The 20,931-nt window shown below is 42.3% G+C and overlaps 1 protein-coding gene across 1 annotated transcript in view; it reads right to left on the bottom strand.

Moving 5' to 3' along the window:
• Positions 1-16,611, bottom strand: part of LOC112069103 (alpha-1,6-mannosylglycoprotein 6-beta-N-acetylglucosaminyltransferase B-like) — an 83,310-nt gene extending 66,699 nt beyond the window's left edge. Inside the window, 2 exon segments of the mRNA XM_024136391.2 lie at positions 14,265-14,377; positions 16,117-16,611. Of these exon segments, the coding sequence (XP_023992159.1) occupies positions 14,265-14,377; positions 16,117-16,184 (181 nt within the window). The 5' untranslated portion in view covers positions 16,185-16,611.
• Between the last annotated feature and the right edge of the window lie 4,320 nt (positions 16,612-20,931).

Genomic DNA, 20,931 nt, shown 5'->3' with positions numbered 1-20,931 from the left:
CTTACCTCCCTTATCCTACCTCATTTGCACACACTGTATATAGACTTTTTCTACTGTATTATTGCCTGTATGTTTGTTTATTCCATGTGTAACTCTGTGTTGTTGTATGTGTTGAACTGCTTTGCTTTATCTTGGCAAGGTCGGAGATGTAAATGAGAACTTGTTCTCAACTAGCCTACCTGGTTAAATAAAGGTGACATTTTTAAATTTTTTAAATGAAACTTAATGCCTTTTCAAAGGCTGCGTCACAATACAGATTCACTCAAGATTGCATTATGAATGCAATGTATTGCAGACAGATGTTCCATGAATATCTCAGCCAGGCCCTGTGGTATTTTCGGTGCACCTTGACCAAACAACACAACATCCAGGAGTTTCTCAATTTTATTTATTTAACTAGGCAAGTCAGTAAGAACAAATTCTTAATTACGTTGACGGCCTACCAAAAGGCCTCCTACGGGGACGGAGGCTGGGATTAAAAATAAATAAAAAACAACTTCATTTGACCTTCATTACTGAGGCAGAGAACACAGGGACAAACAGGAAGGTAACAAATTAGGCTGACATTTTTGTTTTTCCCCTTCTCTCTCGGCTCCAATTACCCATGACCCAGAGAGAGCAAGGGAACCAGAATGATGCTGTTAGCCCTCACCTGGTCAATGAAAGAGCCCGTAGCTATTAGACCAGGGTCAACTCAGTTCTCCACCACACCACACTCACATGTCACAGCCATGCTCTCCCTTATGTTTACCTAATTACTCTGCTCTAACTCCACAATGGAGATTGTATTAACTAAAGAGCACAACCAAATCAAACAGAATGTTGAATCAATATAACCAGCTCTGCAGTTAAATGAGAATAGTACAYCTTCTGGTTAACAAGCTGTTAAAAGAGGACTGTTCCTTTTAGGTCATTGTACCAAAAGTCTAGATACAAAACTAAATAATAGCCTTATCCTTACCTATGTCTGACAGTCTGAGTCGTTGAGAACACTGACACTGACCGACAACAGCCCCAAAATGTTGTGATTGTGATGTGAATGAAATAGAGCTTAACCTTTATGTGGTCATTCATCAAGCGTATTAGGCTCTTAAAAATGCATTGTGTGCAGACTCACTTGCTTTCACTGTCAGACTTCATTTGTCACCGTCTAAGAGAAAGTCACCTTCGTCAGAAAAAACTAAAACTGACCATAAATTAAACCACACAACAAAACAAACAGAGTAAGTACTTAATCAGGGGGGGGGGCGGACTGATTAGAATGGAATTGATCTTCCTGCACTGGAGATCTACGGGTGTGGTGTTGTGTGTGTGTACAAGTGTGCCCGTGTGACGTGTGTAAAAATACAGACACGCCTTTGTCTAAAATGTCTTCCTTTCATCCTGTCATGGTTACATCTTCCATACCAGTCTAGAGATAATAAATAAAACATGGTAGATAGGCTTCTCTTCATTCACTAAGGCTGACAGCAGGGGCTGTTCATACAGTTGAAGTCGGAGGTTTACATAACCCTTAGCCAAAACATTTAAACTCATTTTTCACAATTCCTGACATTTAATCCCAGTAAAAATTCCCTGTCTTAGGTCAGTTAGGATCACCACTTTATTTTTAGAATGTGACATTTCAGAATAAAAGTAGAGAGAAGGATTTTTTTCAGCTTTTATTTCTTTCATCACATTCCCAGTGGGCAGAAGTTTACATACACTCAATTAGTATTTGGTAGCATTGCCTTAAAATTGTTTAACTTGGGTCAAACATTTCGGGTAGCCTTCCACAAGCTTCCCACAATAAGTTGGGTGAATTTTGCCCATTCCTCCTGACAGAGCTGGTGTAACTGAGTCAGTTTGTAGGCCTCCTTGCTCGCACACGCTTTTTCAGTTCTGCCCACACATTTTATATAGGATTGAGGTCAGGCCTTTGTGATTCCACTCCAATACCTTGACTTTGTTGTCCTTAAGCCATTTTGCCACAACTTTGGAAGTATGCTTGGGGTCATTGCCCATTTGGAAGACCCATTTGCAACCAAGCTTTAACTTCCTGACTGATGTCTTGAGATTTTACTTCAATATATCCACATAATTTTCCTGCCTCATGATGCCATCTATTTCATGAAGTGCACCAGTCCCTCCTGCAGCAAAGCACCCCCACAACATGATGCTGCCACCCCCGTGCTTCACGGCTGGGATGTGTTCTTTGGCTTGCAAGCCTCCCACTTTTTTCCTCAACATAACGATGGTCATTATGGCCAAACAGTTCTATTTTGTTTCATCAGACCAGAGGACATTTTTCCAAAAAGTACGATCTTTGTCCCCATGTGCAGTTGCAAACCGTTGTCTGGCTTTTAATGGCGGTTTTGGAGCAGTGGCTTCTTCCTTCTGAGGTGTCAGATTATGTCGATATAGGACTCGTTTTACTGTGGATATAGATACTTTTGTACCTGTTTCCTCCAGCATCTTCACAAGGTCCTTTGCTGTTGTTCTGGGATTGATTTGCACTTTTCGCACCAAAAATATGTTCATCTCTAGGAGACAGAACGCGTCTCCTTCCTGAGCGTATGACGGCTGCGTGGTCCCATGTGTGTTATAATTGCATACTATTGTTGTACAGATGAACGTGGTACCTTCAGGCGTTTGGAAATTGCTCCCAAGGATGAACCAGACTAGTGGAGGTCTACAATTTTGTCTGAGTTATTTTGATTTTCCCATGATGTCAAGCAAAGAGGCACTGAGTTTGAAGGTAGGCCTTGAAATACATCCACAGCTACACCTCCAATTGACTCAAATGATATCAATTAACCTATCAGAAGCTTCTAAAGCCATGACATAATTTTCTGGAATTTTCCAAGCTGTTTCAAGGCACAGTCAACTTAGTGTATGAAAAACATCTGACCCACTGGAATTGTGATACAGTGAATTATTAGTGAAATAATCTGTCTGTAAACAATTGTTGGAAAAATTACTTGTCATGCACAAAGTAGATGTTCTAAACGACTTGACAAAACTATAGTTTGTTAACCAGAAATGTGTGGAGTGGTTGAAAAACAAGTATTTATGACTCCAACCTAAGTGTATGTAAACTTCCGACTTCAACTGCACATACATAGAATGCACATCCATTTAAATGAAATCCCCAGACTGGACCAGTTTGGCAACAACAGGACTCAAAGGAGAGGGAGGGAGACCTGTAATGTACAGAAACACTTCAAAGAAGTTTTATTTTCCTGGTAATAACTGTTATAGAATGCTGAAAGACAGCATATGCTCGCCCTACAGTAATGCTAGGGATTGAAATAATTCAACAATAGCAAAAAATTATCTATATAGGAGTCATTCATAGTTTTCGATATTGATGCATTCTATTTCTATTGATGCATTTGTTCAACAGGGGAGCATGAGGCTTACAGAGACGGTCTCTCAATCAGAGTAGAGGCTATAAAGCAGGTGCCAAGTTCCAGGGAGGCTCTCCCTGCCGCATTGAGTCTAAACACTGCCGCTGGGCTTTGAGTCTAGGCTGAACGTAGCTTCACAATAACGACGTTTCTCACACGTTTCGCCCATAAATCATCATTATGGAAACAAACACCCCTCCCACACAGTACATTTTTGAATGATTTTATATATGTTCGCAATCTATTGTTCATCAACTACCTCTATTTATTGCTCCAGCGACTAGCCTATCCCCTGGAGGTGAACGGGCTAATGTGTTTTCACCAAGTCCTGCGCTGTTAGTGGTTTCATTAGCCAGTTTGCCGATAGTATCTGTGTGCTAATGTGGGCCGTTGCCATGTCATTCCTCATCTACTGGTTAATAAAGGGCACATTTAACAAGAACTAATCTCCTTTAACGACTCCATTTCATAAGTGCCACAACACAATCGATTTTATGAACAAATTCTAATTAGATAGCCATACCGTTGCAAGCTGAGGGCGGAGCACTGGTCGGCTAGTCTCATTTCACAGTCACTGTGCCTCCACCCCTGTTTTGAACTAGCTCGCCCCAAATGGGACTGGTCACATAGATGGACAGCAAACAGACTTTCACTTTATTTAATTGTTTTTATGGCTCGCTGTACTACGGGTTGTTAGAAACAGAAAAAATAATTAGCTTACATTCACCACTTTTTCTCACAACACTGTGTTATGTTTCTTGCCAGCTAGGATGAGAAACATCTGTTCATAGGAAGAATTAATTAGATCAGTGTAGTACTTTTCCGAGCAGCTTTGCATGAACAGTTACTAATTGTCTGCTCTCTCATTGACTTTTAGTAGGGACACATATTAACGTTATAGGTCCTGAGAGTCTGGCGTCTGAACTACAACGGTTTCCTGCAGCCCGTCATCAGAGCCTCTGAGGTGAGGACAGATAATACGTTCAGGAACCAGAGGGGCTCCTAGTGGGTTAATAAGGCATGTATGACTCAATGGTGTGAAGTGAATATTGTCCTGGTTGGCAATATAATGTCATAGTACTAATCAAATTCCAACTTGGTTTATTGATCACTCCAGCTAAGATTAATTTAGCTGAGAGCGCTTACTGCCTGGAGACTGTTAGTTCTGAATCTGAGCCGCATGTAATTTAGATTGAAATACAAGTGTTCAGATAGATGAAAGCCTTGCCAAAGGGCACTCCCACATAAGTTATTATTTTGTGTTTCATCCAGACCTTTTCAGAAAAGAACATGTCCCTCTCTGTGAAGCACTGTAAGAGCCTGTGTACTTCTTCTTTCTGAAAATAATATTAACCTTTTACTGTAGTGGGCTAAATCAGGGTCACGCAGAGTGTTTCTTGGTAGTCTTAAACAAATCTACTTTGAAACAAAAGTATACACCTCACACAGATGGTTATGGGCTTAAAAAAAGAAGACACCTGCATGTACCATGTCAGATGTAGAGTTGAGATGTATTCCATTTTGAGTTTGCATCCCAATATTACACTTTATATACATCACAGAAGACTGAAATATAGCAACATTTTGTTTTGTTTATAATGTTGATTAATTATGGAATTATGACAAATATTAATAACATTCCACTTATTAAGCCACTAGAGGGCGATTTGGTCATTTGACTGCAGGAAATTACAATAGCATGAGACATGCTATGCGTCATTGCGAGCTAACATAACAATCATGAGCAGTCATCCTCCTAGTTTTTGGGCAGTAATGCTCATCAAAATGTTTGTGGCATGGATCATGAAATCTAGTCAATTTAAACAAATCTATCAATGGAAAATTGGCAAAAGATAGAAAAACATGGACACCATTGTGGAGTAGACAACAGCAAAGCATCATCCATACCCTGTGTGTGCATACAGTACGCTGTAATCCAGTAAGGCTTCAGACACACAAACATGATACAGTTTAATGCTTGTGTTTGCCAAGCCATGCTTTGCCTAATGTCAAACTCTGTGTTGCCTTTGCTACTGTGGCTGTCTGTGGGCATCCTTTCCTCAGCCTCCTGTGGTGGGTGTGGATTTGGGCTGACACTCCAGCAGCATCACAGAGGGATGGCTCTGTATTGTGTCTCATCACACTGCGCTAATCCTGCAGACACACTCACTCCAACATCCGGATGATGTTTTTATTAGCCTTGTGAAAATCCCTCATTTGTTATTTAAACAGCGGGTATATGTTTGGACTGATTAAGTAAATTCATGACTAAATCGTGAGAGGAAATCAATACCTGCCAAGTATGTGTACTAGATGGCTAAGTGTGTGTGTGTGTGTGTGTGATGAGATGCCAGGTGAGGGGGGAGTAGAGGAAAAAGGACTGCTGCTGAGGAGAGAGAGAGTAGGATGAGATAAAGAAAGTGCTATAGTTTAGGGTTGGGAATTGCCAGGGACTTCATGGTATGATATTATCACCATACTTGTGTGCCGATACGATATATTGCAATTCTTACGATTCTACAGTATATGTACTGTGTGAGAGCAAAATTACAAGATTATGTTCTAATACTGTTATTGCATCAAATGGTTGTTTTATGCAGTTTTATAGAGTTCTTAGAACTCTACTGTGTCTGTGAACTGAGAGTGGGCCTCTGGGGCTCAGTGCTGACAGTAGATTTACGATGCCTTAGGTGATAAACCTAACAAGCCACATTCCACTCATGTGAGGGAGATTGCTCTGGTTTGACTGGAAGGTACCAGGGAGAGATGGCTCTGGTATGGATAATGATGAGGGGAACCTTGTTTTGGAGGCAAGACCCTGGTTTCCACACAATGAGAACAGTCTTTACAGCAGATCCTGTCTGCTGTGAATTATTAATTTATTTCATACGAATCCTAACCTTGTGACCCACCCAACCTTGTGACCCACATATTTTGTCATGTAGACTAAGGGGGAGTATCTTTACTATAGAAGATAGTTGTATCCTTTGTGTCGGGGCTCTCAACAAATCATCTAGGAGTGGTTCGTCGACCAGCCATCGTTATTGCAGAACACTCACATCATTCACTTGTGTGTGTGTGACTTGCTCTCCTTATTAATAAGTGAATAAAGACTAAGTATAACTCTGACTTGTGTGATAAGTTTGTCACTCCTCATTTGATAATAAAGAAATAACCACCACAATTGTGATTTGATACTTGCGATTTTATTGCGATTTGATGTTCCAAACATAATGCCCATTATATGTCTGCTGCAGAGGAGGCTGGTGGGAGTAGCTTCAGGAGGGCGGGCTCATTGTAATGGCTGGGATGGAACAAAGGGAACAGGGTCCAACATGTGGTTTCCATATGTTTTATGTGCTTGATACCATTCCAATAATTCCATCCTAGTCTTTAAAATGAGCCTGTCCTCCTATAGCTCCTCCCACCAGCCTCCTCTGGTCTGCTGCAGAGAGACAAAAGAAAGCATGAGAAAATGAGTTTTGATCAGTCAGGGAAATAAAAAGTGCTGAAGGCAAGTTGGCTCACTATTTAAAAAGAAGATGGAGAACAAGCTATAAGATGAAAAATATAGGTTTTAGCACAGGTACAGCCAACTAATGCTACCTACAGTAGCAAAAAAGAGACAAATATTGATAAAATCTATTCAATGTCTTGGCTATAACATGCACAGACACACACATACCTGACCCTGCACATACTATACTGTATTGAATTGTTGGTGYTTTCCGCATAAAACATTACATTTATGCATATCCCTATTGACAATTCAGTTTTTCAAAGGGTATTGTACAAGATTGTGTACAACTGAGAAATGTTGGTACATATAACTCGAGAGTACTGTGTGTGTGTGTGTGTGTGTGTGGTGATAGGTTTTCCTGGTTGAGGACCCTTGGGGTGTCAGTCCCTCCCCCCTCTCCCCTCTCACCTGCTAGATTGGTAGATTCACACTCCCCCTAGCCCTGCTGCTCTCACTCCTCATACGAATATTCATTAACAGGAAGACTGATTGAGATTGAGTTGCTCTAGTGTACCCGGCAGCCATGGGGGAGCTGACKGAACCAGAACCTATTAGAGCCGACAACCTCTGTCACTTATCCTCTCTCTCCTCATTTCACCTGACAGCCCAGAAAGAGGAAACTATCTGCACTAATGTATCTGTCTATGCTTCTCCACGGCTTCAATTAAAAACCTGCCTCTTCCTCCTATTAACCCCACCTCCCCCTACAGACAATATACACAGACACAAACAAACCCAAAACACATTTTAGGAGAACCACAAGCAAGTTGAAGGCCAGTCTTCTTCATTGGTATGAATGGCAMACATAAGSTGGAACTAGATGGGGAGCTTTTATGTAGATACTAACAARGTTTACATTCAGCATTCAGTTCACATTTGACCTCCCACCACCACCATTCTTATGTTCTGAWAYWACSMGMSSKCKSGTWRTTTCAGGGTAAATAAGAAATCGGACCCCACCAACAACACAAAGAGGGGAACRYCTGAGTCAGGGACTCTGCACAAGGACCGCTGATAGGCTTCTGATTCAATGTAATGCACACACACATCCAGTTCTCACACACACACACTCCTTCAAACTATACATACTGACTACTGTGTTCAGCATTAGGCATTCYTGTTGCCATTCAGAGGGTGAATGGGCAAAACAAAAGATTTAAGTGCCTTTGAACGGGATATGGTAGTAGGTGCCAGGCGCACTGGTTTGAGTGTGCCAAGAACTGCAACGCTGCTGGGTTTTCACARTTAAGTTTCCCCTGTGTGTAGCAAKAATGGTCCACCACCCAAAGGACATCCAGCCAACTTGACACAACTGTGGGAAGCATTGGAGTCAACATGGGCCAGCATACCTGTGAAATGATTTCAACACCTTGTAGAGTCCATGCCCTAACAAATTGAGGCTGGTCAGAGGTCAAAAGGGATGCAACTCAATATTAGGAAGGTGTTCATAGTATTTTGTACACTCATTGTATACTTGAACACTCCAGGGAACTAATTCACAACATTTAAATTTGACATTTTAGCCATTTAGCAGGCGCTCTTATCCAGATTGACTTCCAGTTTGCTATACAACTCTAAAAAGGTTTGCACTGTAATTTTACATATGTTTCTCTTCTATAAATAATTTTGTGAGAACGCAAGGAAAATCCCTTCATGACTGTGACAGTGTTTTCACTGGATGAAGGTTTGATCAATCAACACAGAATCAAGATGACTGTAAATCTTTTCAGCTGCTCAAGATGAGGAATCTTTGAGGTTTCTCCCTTCTCCTCTCTTCTCTGCAGAACCCCATGCCTTCTTACCCTGGTGGATGCCATCAGATCTGCTAAGAATCKAAAACATTTGTGCAGCCGCCCTACCCGTAGAACCATGGTATTTTTCTTCAGCAAAATGTCACGGCCTATCATGMAAAATAGAGTGAGAAAGAMCTGTACAACATGGCTGTCGTGAGCTTTTCAAAATCCAACAGAAAAGCATRTGTCTCTTTGTCTGGCCACCCTGATGGAAACTCATGTCTTCTTTAGTCACAGCAGCTCACCTCAGTACAGCATGCTGGATCTCCTGTAATGTCTCTCTGTCCGTGGGGACTATACATGCATGCTGTAACAAAGGCCAATTATTWAAAAAAAAWTCAAAACCACTTCTGAGAAGACCGCCCTCTGTTTCAAGCGTGCCATTTTTCTTTCACTGAGGCAATGTATGTTTTTTTAGAGACCTGTACTGTAAAAAGCCACTTTGAGAATTCAGTTAATTGCTCTATTTTAGGTAGTGATGACTGCTGAGCTACACAATACATGGTCTATCGTTGTCATGAACGCGTCACTGAACATAGCTGCAGTGGAAGTCTTAACACGATGGATTTAACTGTATTATTAGRATTTCAATGAACATGTGAACACATTGTGACAAGATAGCCATGACATTGAATAGAGGTCAAATTAGATGTCATTTTCACTCTTGTGTACATCTTGCAAAATAGTTCATCAGCTCTCTCTGTTTCATCCTCACCTTAGTGGCTCCTGCCCAACCACTATGTTTTCTGACGCAATACGTGACCTACTATGTGTTACAAGATGTAGGGGAAAACAACATATGCGGTGAGAGTTCATGAGTTATTACCCCTCACTTGGCCTCCAGGCCTAATACGTGTGTGAGCCAGTCTACTTCCCTGGCCCCATATTAGCGCCAGACTCCTCCTGTTAATTAGATGTGTACCAACATCCATCAGTGGCATTTTGCTGAGAGAGCACCTTAGGCCTAGTACACAAACACACTGTGTGCACTGTTACAGTGCATTAACTGAGTGGCTGAGTGACTAGACACACAGAAGCTTCATAATGGGTGGTTCCTTAAAGGATGCTACAGTACTGTACCTAGCTCTGATTGAGTGTGTATAGCTAGTCTGATAGAATAGCTACTCAGATTGAGTCTGTAGAACAGCACAATGGAACTTCTGCCTCTCATCTCTCAGCAGTACAGGGGGATAGACAAAATATGTTTACATCCAAACTACTGTATATCAACCATTTAAACAGCATCAGCCTGCCAAGGGAAAATCTTGGAGCTCATGAACTTTACCCTTTCTTCATCTACCCAACAGCCAGGCAGAGCCATGTTAATAGCCATATGGAAAAAGGGGTCTCCGTGAGGGAGGGCTTCAAAGACATTATTAGAAGCCCTTGGAACACCTCTGCAGCCTTTAAGATTGATCCTCTCTAACGTTTCCCTCTTTCACGCCTTCGTCCTTTCCAGGAAATAGTCCACCACCACATCATTAGTTTCACGTTCCATGAAAAAGACCACCTGCATAATGCAGGTTAACATTTATTGGGATGACTCATGTGCTGGAGGCAGCTCTGCTCAGTGGTCACTAGCTGGCCCAGCCACAAAGTCATACAACCCCAACCACACTGCTAAACTTAATGCCTAACACTAACCTAAATTTTGTTTTCATTTATTTTTACAATATAACTCATTTTGACTTTGCAGCTGGCACATCTAGTGGATGTCACTCAGTTCTGCGTCACGGACAAGACTCACCCCCAAAAATGTTAACCTGCACCAATAATGGGGTAAACGTTTGTACAGACACATTATTTCAGTGGCCTACTGGGTGTAGCCAGGTAAAGCAACGGGACAGAAAAAGCAAATAGTACAATATCGTACTATCAATAAGAATTGAGCAACAGCAGTCACTGAGAATAGGCTACAATATATTGATTTAGTATTGATGTTGACTGAGACAGGTCTGAATTGATACATATCAATAAGTGGAGGTAACTGAAATGCAAGATTCAAACACGGTCTGTATGAAACCTTAGGAATCTATTCTATTTCATTGTTGGCTATCAATTCTGTATAACATTGTGTATATCCCCAGTGTGGTCACTAATCCGACCAGGGAGAATCCTACAACAGAGCCTGTATGCCTGCTAATTCTCTCCCTGTCCACACAACAAGCCAATAAAGGCCTAGACAAACAGATCATCCAATGTAAATAGCATCAAAGCTTGCAAAGCTGGATACTATACAGACAGGATCTGGGCAGAATCTACAAACGATTCATTGATTTGTAGTCCTCCCACTAGCCTACAGCAGCATCATTTATTGTATAGTAGTATACCGTATCTACTCAAATTTTATTTAGACTTCTCTGAAAGAACATTATGGACAACATGTTATGATAGGCTCAGGCTGCCTCTAATGACTGTATTGTCTATAATGAACAGAAAACAGTAGACTGTCCTAACACAGTTTTGTTGAGGCTTTATCTTGTGGTTGCATTGTAAGTGAGTTCCATTATAAAAACAAACTGCTGAGGGAGAGTGAACTGTTCACTGGGYAACGCCTTTCATCAAGCAACCTTCTCTTCCCTACGTTAGAAACCAGTCTGTTGGTTTTCCTAATTTTTATACTTCCTCTCCCTTCCATCTACAGTCGTGGCCAAAAGTTTTGAGAATGACACAAATATTCATTTTCACAAAGTCGGCTGCCTCAGTTTGTAGGATGGCAATTTGCATATTAATTGCAAAGTCCCTCTTTGCCATGCAAATTAACTGAACCCCCCCCCAAAAAACATTTCCACTGCATTTCAGCCCTGCCACAAAAGGACCATCTGACATCATGTCAGTGATTCTCTCGTTAACCCAGGTGTGAGTGTTGACAAGGACAAGGCTGGAGATCACTCTGTCATGCTGATTGAGTTCGAATAACAGACTGGAAGCTTCAAAAGGAGGGTGGTGCTTGGAATCATTGTTCTTCCTCTGTCAATCATGGTTACCTGCAAGGAAACACGTGCCGTCATCGTGGCTTTGCACAAAAAGGGCCTCACAGGCAAGGATATTGCTGCCAGTAAGATTGCACCTAAATCAACCATTTATCGGATCATCAAGAACTTCAAGGAGAGTGGTTCAATTGTTGTGAAGAAGGCTTCAGGGCGCCCAAGAAAGTCCAGCAAGCATCAGCACCGTCTACTAAGGTTGATTCAGCTGCGGGAGCAGGGCACCACCAGTACAGAGCTTGCTCAGGAATGGCAGSAGGCAGGTGTGAGTGCATCTGCACGCACAGTGAGGCAAAGACTTTTGGAAGATGACCTGGTGTCAAGAAGGGCAGCAAAGAAGCCACTTCTCTCCAGAAAAAACATCAGGGACAGACTGATATTCTGCAAAAAGGTACAGGGATTGGACTGCTGAGGACTGGGGTAAAGTCATTTTCTCTGAGGAATCCCCTTTGCGATTGTTTGAGGCATCCAGAAAAAAGCTTGCCTGGAGTAAACAATGTGAGCACTACCATCAGTCCTGTGTCATGTCAACAGTAAAGCATCCTGAGACCATTCATGTGTGGGGTTACTTTTCAGCCAAGGGAGTGGGCTCACTCACAATTTTGCCTAAGAACACAGCCATGAATAAAGAATGGTACCAAAACATCCTCCGAGAGCAACTTCTCCCAACCATCCAAGAACAGTTTGGTGACGAACAATGCCTTTTCCAGCATGATGGAGCACCTTGCCATAAGGCAAAAGTGATACCTAAGTGGCTCGGGGAACAAAACATCAATAGTTTGGGTCCATGGCCAGGAAACTCCCCAGACCGTAATCCCATTGAGAACTTGTGGTCAATCCTCAAGAGGCGGGTGGACAAACAAAAACCCACAAATTCTGACAAACTCCAAGCATTGATTATGCAAGAATGGGCTGCCATCAGTCAGGATGTGGCCCAGAAGTTAATTGACAGCATGCCAGGGCGGATTGCAGGGCTTGAAAAAGAAGGGTCAACACTGCAAATATTGACTCTTTGCATCAACTTCATGTAATTGTCAAMAAAAGCCTTTGACACTTATGAAATGTTTGTAATTATACTTCAGTATTCCATAGTAACATCTGACAAAAATATCTCAAGACACTGAYGCAGCAAACTTTGTGGAAATTAATATTTGTGTCATTCTCAAAACTTTTGGCCACGACTGCACATCTAAACTCCTCCTCTATCAACTACGGGTCTGTTCATGAGCTCTACTAAAAGGCTTATTACCATCACAGTCAATCTGGGATATATTTCTATGCTGAGTTGGTCTAATACGTAAAAATATCCCCCATTTACTTGGCCCCTAGCCTTTTTCCTCCCTCTTGCAAAACACAAATTGTGTGTGTGTGCGGGTGCACTTAAAGATCCTCATCACTAAAGCAGATTAACAGTCAACAGGCTCTCTGTGTCACGCCTGGGGCCAGAAGTAGCTGACTTGGTGTCTACTATCCTGGTGCTGCTCCAATGAACACTGACCTCTAGCCTGCCCATTCATTACACACACACAGGCTCAGAGTTTACTTAGCAAGGCTTTCCCTGGTTGGGTAACAGGCAGTGTTTAATYAGCTGAGGGCCAAATGCCTTCCCTAGACTGCATCCTGTGAGTGGTTAATTTATCAGGCAGCGTTCCAGCCTTCCTCTGCCTGCCTGCCCACGTCCCTCTCCCTATCTCTGCTGGGGTTGGCGTGCAGCACGGCGGATTACATTGTATGAAGATTATCCATCACTTATGGATTTTATCCACAGTTTGGAGGACAGAGAGGGATTCTGCTTTAGATCAGGCTTTCACACAGACAAACAAACTGTCACTAGAGATTCCTACTGTACTGTCTATTATCACTGCACTGCAGCAGCATTTTAGTCTACAAGCATGCATCACTGCTGAACAAACCATAAAGCAAATAATCTGTAAAACAACAGGAATAATTCTCTTGACTTTCTATTGTTCTGTTGGGTGGTTATGTCACCTGATAATGCCCACATTGCCCTATGAGGATGAGACAGTGTCAGAGTGCCAGGCTGTAATAAAGCTGAGAGGCAACAGCGCCCAAGCTAACATTGACTCTTCTAAATGATCTGTGGACTGTGATATAAATGCAGGGGCACATAGCACAAACACAGATAACGTGCTCCGAAATTTAAGAGCCTGCTTTCCCAGAGCACGGAACACTGACCAGGGTGAATACTAAAGACATGGAGGGGGTGACATCTTAGCAAGACTACAGGGAGGTGAGGGGAGGGTAACAAGACCCACATCACCATCTCCCCAGGCCCCCTAACCCCCACCTGGTGAGCAGCAGACTGATGAGGTCTGTCAGCCGGCTGCCTGCAATCAAGGGCTTCTGCTGCACTGAGCGTGTTCTTCCGTGTTTATTGTGTGCAGAGAACGTATGTAGTCAGAGGCTGCCAGGCTTRACCGAGAGAGAGACGCTGTAATGTCTGTTTTCTGGAGCTTACCTTCGGCCCGCATGGTGAAGGGAGTGTCTCCGGGTCGCTTGGCCGAGAACTGCCCNCGAGAGAGAGACGCTGTAATGTCTGTTTTCTGGAGCTTACCTTCGGCCCGCATGGTGAAGGGAGTGTCTCCGGGTCGCTTGGCCGAGAACTGCCCCCCCAGGGAGGTCATTAGGAAGCACAGGCTGAAGAAGCCGATCCCCGCCACAAAGATCCTGCAGGGACAGGGACCAGGGCAGCCAGGAGACAGAGACCAGGGACAGGGACCAGGGCAGCCAGGAGACAGAGAGCAAGACTCAGGGTTACAACTCAGGGGGAACAATAAGAGAAAAATTAGGGAGTTAAGGCAGGGGAGAAGAGAAGAGGGGGGAGTCAACTGCCAGAATGAAAGCAAAAGAGCTGTACAGTACAAAAGGAATGGGGCACAAGAAGATGATGCAAAATAACAAAGAAACTTAAAGATGACAAGTTTGAATTCAATGGCCATTGGTCTAACGCATTGCAATTATTTTCATGGGGGTAGTCAGGTGCACCTCACATAGCTCGGGAAACGGGAGCTAACAGCATCATAAAAACAAATGCTTTAACTTTATTTTTTCGAGTCCACTTAGGTTTCACTTAGTGTTTTAATCCTATCACTGCATTTCTTGCCATTTAACAGAGTGCAGAGAATCCAATTGTCAAGACTAGAGATGGATGAATTATCAATCATCATTCTTAACTAATCTACCTACGGCAATGCTGGGGATCTGGTTGTGGACAAAGGTAAATGGCATATTACATATGGTACATGGTCTTGTGTACTACACAATGCATGAAAAGTAAACTGAAAAATTATAACATTAACGATTACAGTTGCATATTTGTGACTGCAACCACAATCACTGTAGACATTTTCAAATGTTCAGAATGGTGGGTGGAAATGAATGCTCATATAACAGATGCCTTTCAAACTGTAGATGACATCCTTGCGAGAGAAAAGTGAACCACTGAGAAATGCTCATGCAAATGTTGAAATATTTGAAACCCTTCCCGTCCATTCCTCCAGAGGAGAGCTGCTGGATGGAGAGCTAGATTTACATATTACACACCACAGCTCACATCACTTGCTGCTCATTTAACACGGGTTATGATATTGCTTTCTTTCTTCTGATCCTGTGCTGTAAGGGTAACTCTTTAAAAGAGAGCTTCATTTAATTCAGAGGTAATATTATATTCTTACTGCCTAAGAGCGATGTCATACTCCATCACTGTCCAATATTTGGGCTAATGGTGAAGAGCTGAGTATTGCGCTCATGAAAGRTAAAACCAGTGTGAGCAGAAATACACATAACTAGTTGATATCACCTACTGTACGCTGKTGATCTGCTCCTTTGTGTGTTTGCATGCCACTGAACACATTCTACACACCAATGAATTKATTCACAGTAGACACTAGGCACAAGCRTAACTGCTTTTAGAGTGCTGGCAGAGTTCAGGTTTACCATAGCGATCAGAGTATMCCCAAGAGCTCAAACAATGCAGTGATCCATATTGACTTAAGTGTCAAGTGCATAGGCTTTCTGTATAGGTACATGCATGTCATTCTGTGTACAGGGGGAAATACATGCAAACTACTGTAGTAATATGTAGTTCATATACAGTCTTGTTGTGCACTATCTGCAATGCACCTTGATCCGTTATGCCGTTAGCCTACTCCTTGCTTTTATGAGGTTGTCATAACATGTTTCTGACATGACAGATCAATTTTCACACCTCTATGACATCACAGGTGTGTACRCCTGTCAAGGCAACCTGACCACTGTGAGTTTGTTGTAGTCTACTCATGACGTTCCCATTTTCATAAGGTTAACWKAWWWWWWTKCAACTCAATTTSAGACTTAGGCTACACAGAGAGAGAACACTGCCTGTACATCGAGACCACGAGAACAGTAGCCTACATGTAAATGCTTACCTGAATGGTTTGAACGTCAGAAGACATCTTCTCACCATAGTTGAATAGTCTGTGTTCACAGCACTCATTTTCCGGAGAAGGAGAAAACGCAAAGAGCCCCCAACATTGTGTATATTTCACAAAGTYTCCTAAGCGCAAACATAAACATAGTAATTATGAATGAATAGAGCTTTAAAAATATCGATACATCGACTTCGGAATCGGATAACCAATWCTGCACGTGCTTGGTTRAGTAAAGTTCGGCAGGAATACACTCCGCTTGCCCAGCTGCATACAATAGTTTGCTTCCGCTGAGTTTAAATTAGTCCGTAAATMAACCCTGACTCCGGAGTCCAAGCCGTTCTGTTGGAAAAACACAAGTAATATTGTTCACTCCTCCTTGTTAACATGGTAAACGTGTATGTGTTTCAAGTTGGGAAAAAGGTAGCAGAGTTATCGAGCGTAAAAGTCCATTGCTCACCAGTGAGCACACAACGTGTGCTAGGCTCCATTCGCTTTCTGYCGGTGTATTTCCAGATTGTGCAAGTAGCCTAGAATTGTTTTCAGTGCAGCGCCATCTAACGAGTGATACATACAATCAAAAGTTTCAGTATTGCAGGACAAATGACAAATGACTAAAACTGTCCCAGTCAGCCCTGCACAGAAGCCTAAATCAAAATAGCAGTGAATTAGTCTCTAGAATAGAAAGCCAAAACATCATAGATAGCCTAGTTCCTACAGTTTTCATTTAAAAGCACACAAGCTATTAAAAAAAAAACATGTTTAGTCTTTGGACGATAATTTACTTTAATCTTACATACCAGCTTTTTTCACATCCCGTGAACGTACTTTTTTACTTTCAGACCATGGCCGTTCCCTTTGCCGTCAGCAGCTGAGCAGACATAAACTCAGCACAAAAAAAAGAAAGCCTCCCCTTTTCAGGACCCTGTCTTCAAAGATAATTCGTAAAAATCCAAATAAATTCACAGATCTTCATTGTAATAAACGCAGTTGACAGTGAGAGGACATTTCTTTTTTTTGCTGAGTTATCAACAGCAAGCACTCAATAGTCTGAATGTGAGGACACTTCAAACCAAGTCTCTTATCGACCTCTGCAGTGGTGACTGGTAGGACTTGGACCTGACGCGTTTGCATCAGTGAAGAGTTTGCACCTGTTAGACTAGCCTGTTTGGCCATTCTATGAATCCAATTGCTAAGAATCTACTCTACTATTCTAATATAAAGCTAGGTAACTATGGCAGAATTACTCAAAAGTTGAACGATCTCACCTTTCCACAATGTACCCTGTATCCTCCCTCTGGCTTTTTGTAACCCAGTGAAAAGTTTTATATAGAATACAATAACTAATGATATGAGACCTTAAAACTGGAGGAGAGATAGATGAAACCGTTTGTCACAATCCCTAGATTTCATTCAGACACCCATGAAAATCAACATGTCTGTGACCAGCCTGACCACTTGTGCTCCTGCAGGACTAGTCAGAGAGGAGAGAGAGGAGGAGTTTGTCATTGTTATTAAGGCAATAAATCACAGAGAAGCAGACAGAAAGACAGAGAGAGGCAGCCATTCTGAGGTCACCCAGGGCCATCCCTACTATGACAGAGAGCAATCTACATCCCTGCTGCTATTGGCAACCATTTTCATGCAGCCCTATGAGCCTTGAATCAGACTGACACGACAGGGCTCTCTGGCAGGCCTGGTACGGTCATGGTGTGGAGATGGCATTATACCCAAGCTCTCTTCAAAGGCATTGACAGTCAGCTCACATTCATTTAAGATGACAAGTTCAACCCTTCACATTTTTTGTAGAAGGTTTTGGTAGACAGAAGCTGCTAAGGTACACAATAGTAGGTTTGTAGACAGAAGCTGCTAAGGTACACAATAGTAGGTTTGGTAGACGAAGCTGCTAGGTACACAATAGTAGGTTTTGGTAGACAGAAGCTGCTAGGTCACAATAGTAGGTTTTGGTAGACAGAAGCTGCTAAGTACACAATAGTAGGTTTTGGTAGACAGAAAGCTGCTAAGTTACACAATAGTAGTATTGGTAGGACAGAAGCTGCTAAGGTACACAATAGTAGGTTTTGGTAGACAGAAGCTGCTAAAGTACACAATAGTAGGTTTTGGTAGACAGAAGGATAACATTCATTTTTGCAACCTTGACATCAGTAAAAATGACAAAGTTTGTTTGCACACATCAATCTTAAGGAAGTCTACCGATGGGAATAACATTCTGAGGGGAGACAGCTACCACCCCAAAAGGCTAAAAGAGAACATTCCATATGGCCAATTCCAAAGAGTCCGCAGAATCAGGAAAAAGACTACAGCTGAATATCTTCCTGGTGACTCTCAAAAGACTTGGCTAGACCAAAAACCCAGCAGCTCTTTTAAATGCAACCAGTGCAACCATCGCAGAAATATTGCACAGAAAAAGTATTTTGTTGACACAGCTTCTAAAACGGAGTATCAAGTCAAGCATTTCATTAACTGCAATACTACTCATGTCATCTACAGATTTGAATGTTCATTACAAGGTGTTCTACATTGGATGGACAAAGAGACGCCTTCAAAACCGCTTAGCGGAACACAAGTGCACCATACGGGTAGGCAGTGAAGACTACCCCATGGCAAGGCACTACAAGTCCTTACACCATGGCAACCATGCCTCCCTACAAGCTACGGGTATTGATCATGTTCCGGCATCAATTAGAAAATGGGACCGTCTTAAACAGCTAAACCAAAGGGAAAGTCTTTGGATTTACAACTACAGGCCATTAAGTGCCCTGGTTTAAATGAAGATATGGATTTCTCACCTTTCCTTAGGGTCGTAGGAGGTCCCTTTGCTGTCATCTAGTGGACATATTGCTCTATTTCCCTCGGCTATGTTTAGTCTGTGGTCTATCTAGTTTGCTGTTTGCTGTGATCTAGTGWACTATAAATTAGATGTCTCTCCTATTCTTACCACTTGCACAGTCATATTCAAGGTTAGAACTACTTTTCTAGAGGTTCTGATGCTTCTAGCTGTGATTTGCATGTTGATAACATATCTACAGTACTTCACTTTTTAATGTGTATAGTATTGCTTACTAGGTGTTGTCCCATGAATTCTGTAACCACTCCCTCTTCAAATCAGGGTTTATTGGAAAAAGCTGTTCAAAAGAGGACATTGCATTATCAGATTTTTGTACTCCCTGACAAAGGCCATGCAGCCAAAACATGTCAGAGTTTTTCATCTTTGTTTTCATTGAACATGCCATACAATAAAGGCATTTTAATTAATTACATGAGCAGTGCCTTGGTCCTCCTTTTTGATGACCTTCACATTATTTGTTTGGACAGGAAGGAAACTCATTGCAGAGCAGACTGACATTTGTAGCAAGATATGTCAGGATGAGATAGTGTGTGTGTGTGTGTGTGTGTGGTGTGTTTGCGTGTGCATGTGCGCATGCATCAAAATTGTCTTTAAGGCATAATATGCTAGTACTGCACAACCTTCGGGACCTGGTGTGCTCAGTCACAGCGCTCAGCACAAACCATATAGTAGAAACAATAGAGCCCTAGCTAACTCTCTTTGTTCTATCTGCTGCTGTCACGCACTACTCTGTAGTTTTATCTCAGTCTGCTTTTCATGCGAGTTCACAGAGGATAAACCCCTCTGGGAGGGCAATAGAACTCTTAAAAGTGATTACTTTATATTGAGCTGTGACTTAACTAGAAAAGATACCCCTATGTTTGTGTTGTTTCACAGTCCCCGATCATGTATCATGAAACTCCTTAGTTTCACTGTCATTAACAAAGATGAAAAATCAATAGCTCTCTTTCACTGAGACTTTCTAGCTCTGATCAGAATGGAATAAAGCACAGTTTAGTGGTGAGTGGCCTAGATACACATTATCTGGCCTCCGTCCAGCATTTTCCCCCACAGCTCTTCTGCCAGACATCTGGGAGAAGAGGGGAGCAAGATTGGAGAGCTGCAGGGCATCCCGTCCTATAGGGAAACAAAAGCTGTGGCTAACCACRGTGACACAAGAGGGAACCAAACCTCAACAGAACTTTTTGACAAGGTTTGTTATTTCACTGTAGTGTAATTAATTTCACCCCTCCGCTGTGAATAATTCTCAGATAAATGTCTGGTATAGTATGAGACATCATCAATATTAATTTTCCAAACACTTATATATTTCCACTTGTCTCAAAAGCTATTCAACTTAACTTTCTTTGTGACCTACACTAAAACCAATTGATTGAAATTACAAAACCACTTCTGAAATGGGCCGGCAAATCATCTCTCTGGTTCTCAAGTGCCATCCTCAGGGTTTTTCCATTTCCTGGTGATTCTATACTTTTAAAGTCAAATTACACCCCCTGACGTGATATCTCAGACAATTACATTTCCTCAGTGGGAGAGTTGAGAGTAACAGAGCGTGACAAGGAACTATGATGTTCTAGGTGCAATGACAACAGAAGTGGCAGTCAGACATTTACATATGGTATAAACACCCTGGGACAGGCTGAAGCTAATTCAACTGACAGACAGCTTGGAAGAAAAATACCTGTCAGGAGCTTCATGAAATGGGTTTCTATGACCAAGCAGCCGCACACAAGCCTAAGATCACCATGCGCAAAGCCAAGCGTGGGCTGGAGTGGTGTAAAGCGCACTGCCATTGGACTCTGGAGCGATGAATCACGCTTCACCATCTGGCAGTCCGATGAACAAATCTGGGAACCCTACCTGCCCAAATGCATAGTGCCAAATGTAAAGCTTGGTGGAGGATAAATAATGGTCTGGGGCTGTTAATGGTTCGGGCTAGGCCCCTT

This window comes from Salvelinus sp. IW2-2015, unplaced genomic scaffold (genome assembly GCF_002910315.2).
Source record: "Salvelinus sp. IW2-2015 unplaced genomic scaffold, ASM291031v2 Un_scaffold909, whole genome shotgun sequence".
Taxonomy (NCBI): domain Eukaryota; kingdom Metazoa; phylum Chordata; class Actinopteri; order Salmoniformes; family Salmonidae; genus Salvelinus; species Salvelinus sp. IW2-2015.
The sequence above is the reverse complement of the archived record's forward strand: the minus strand, read 5'-3'. Positions and strand labels throughout refer to the sequence as shown.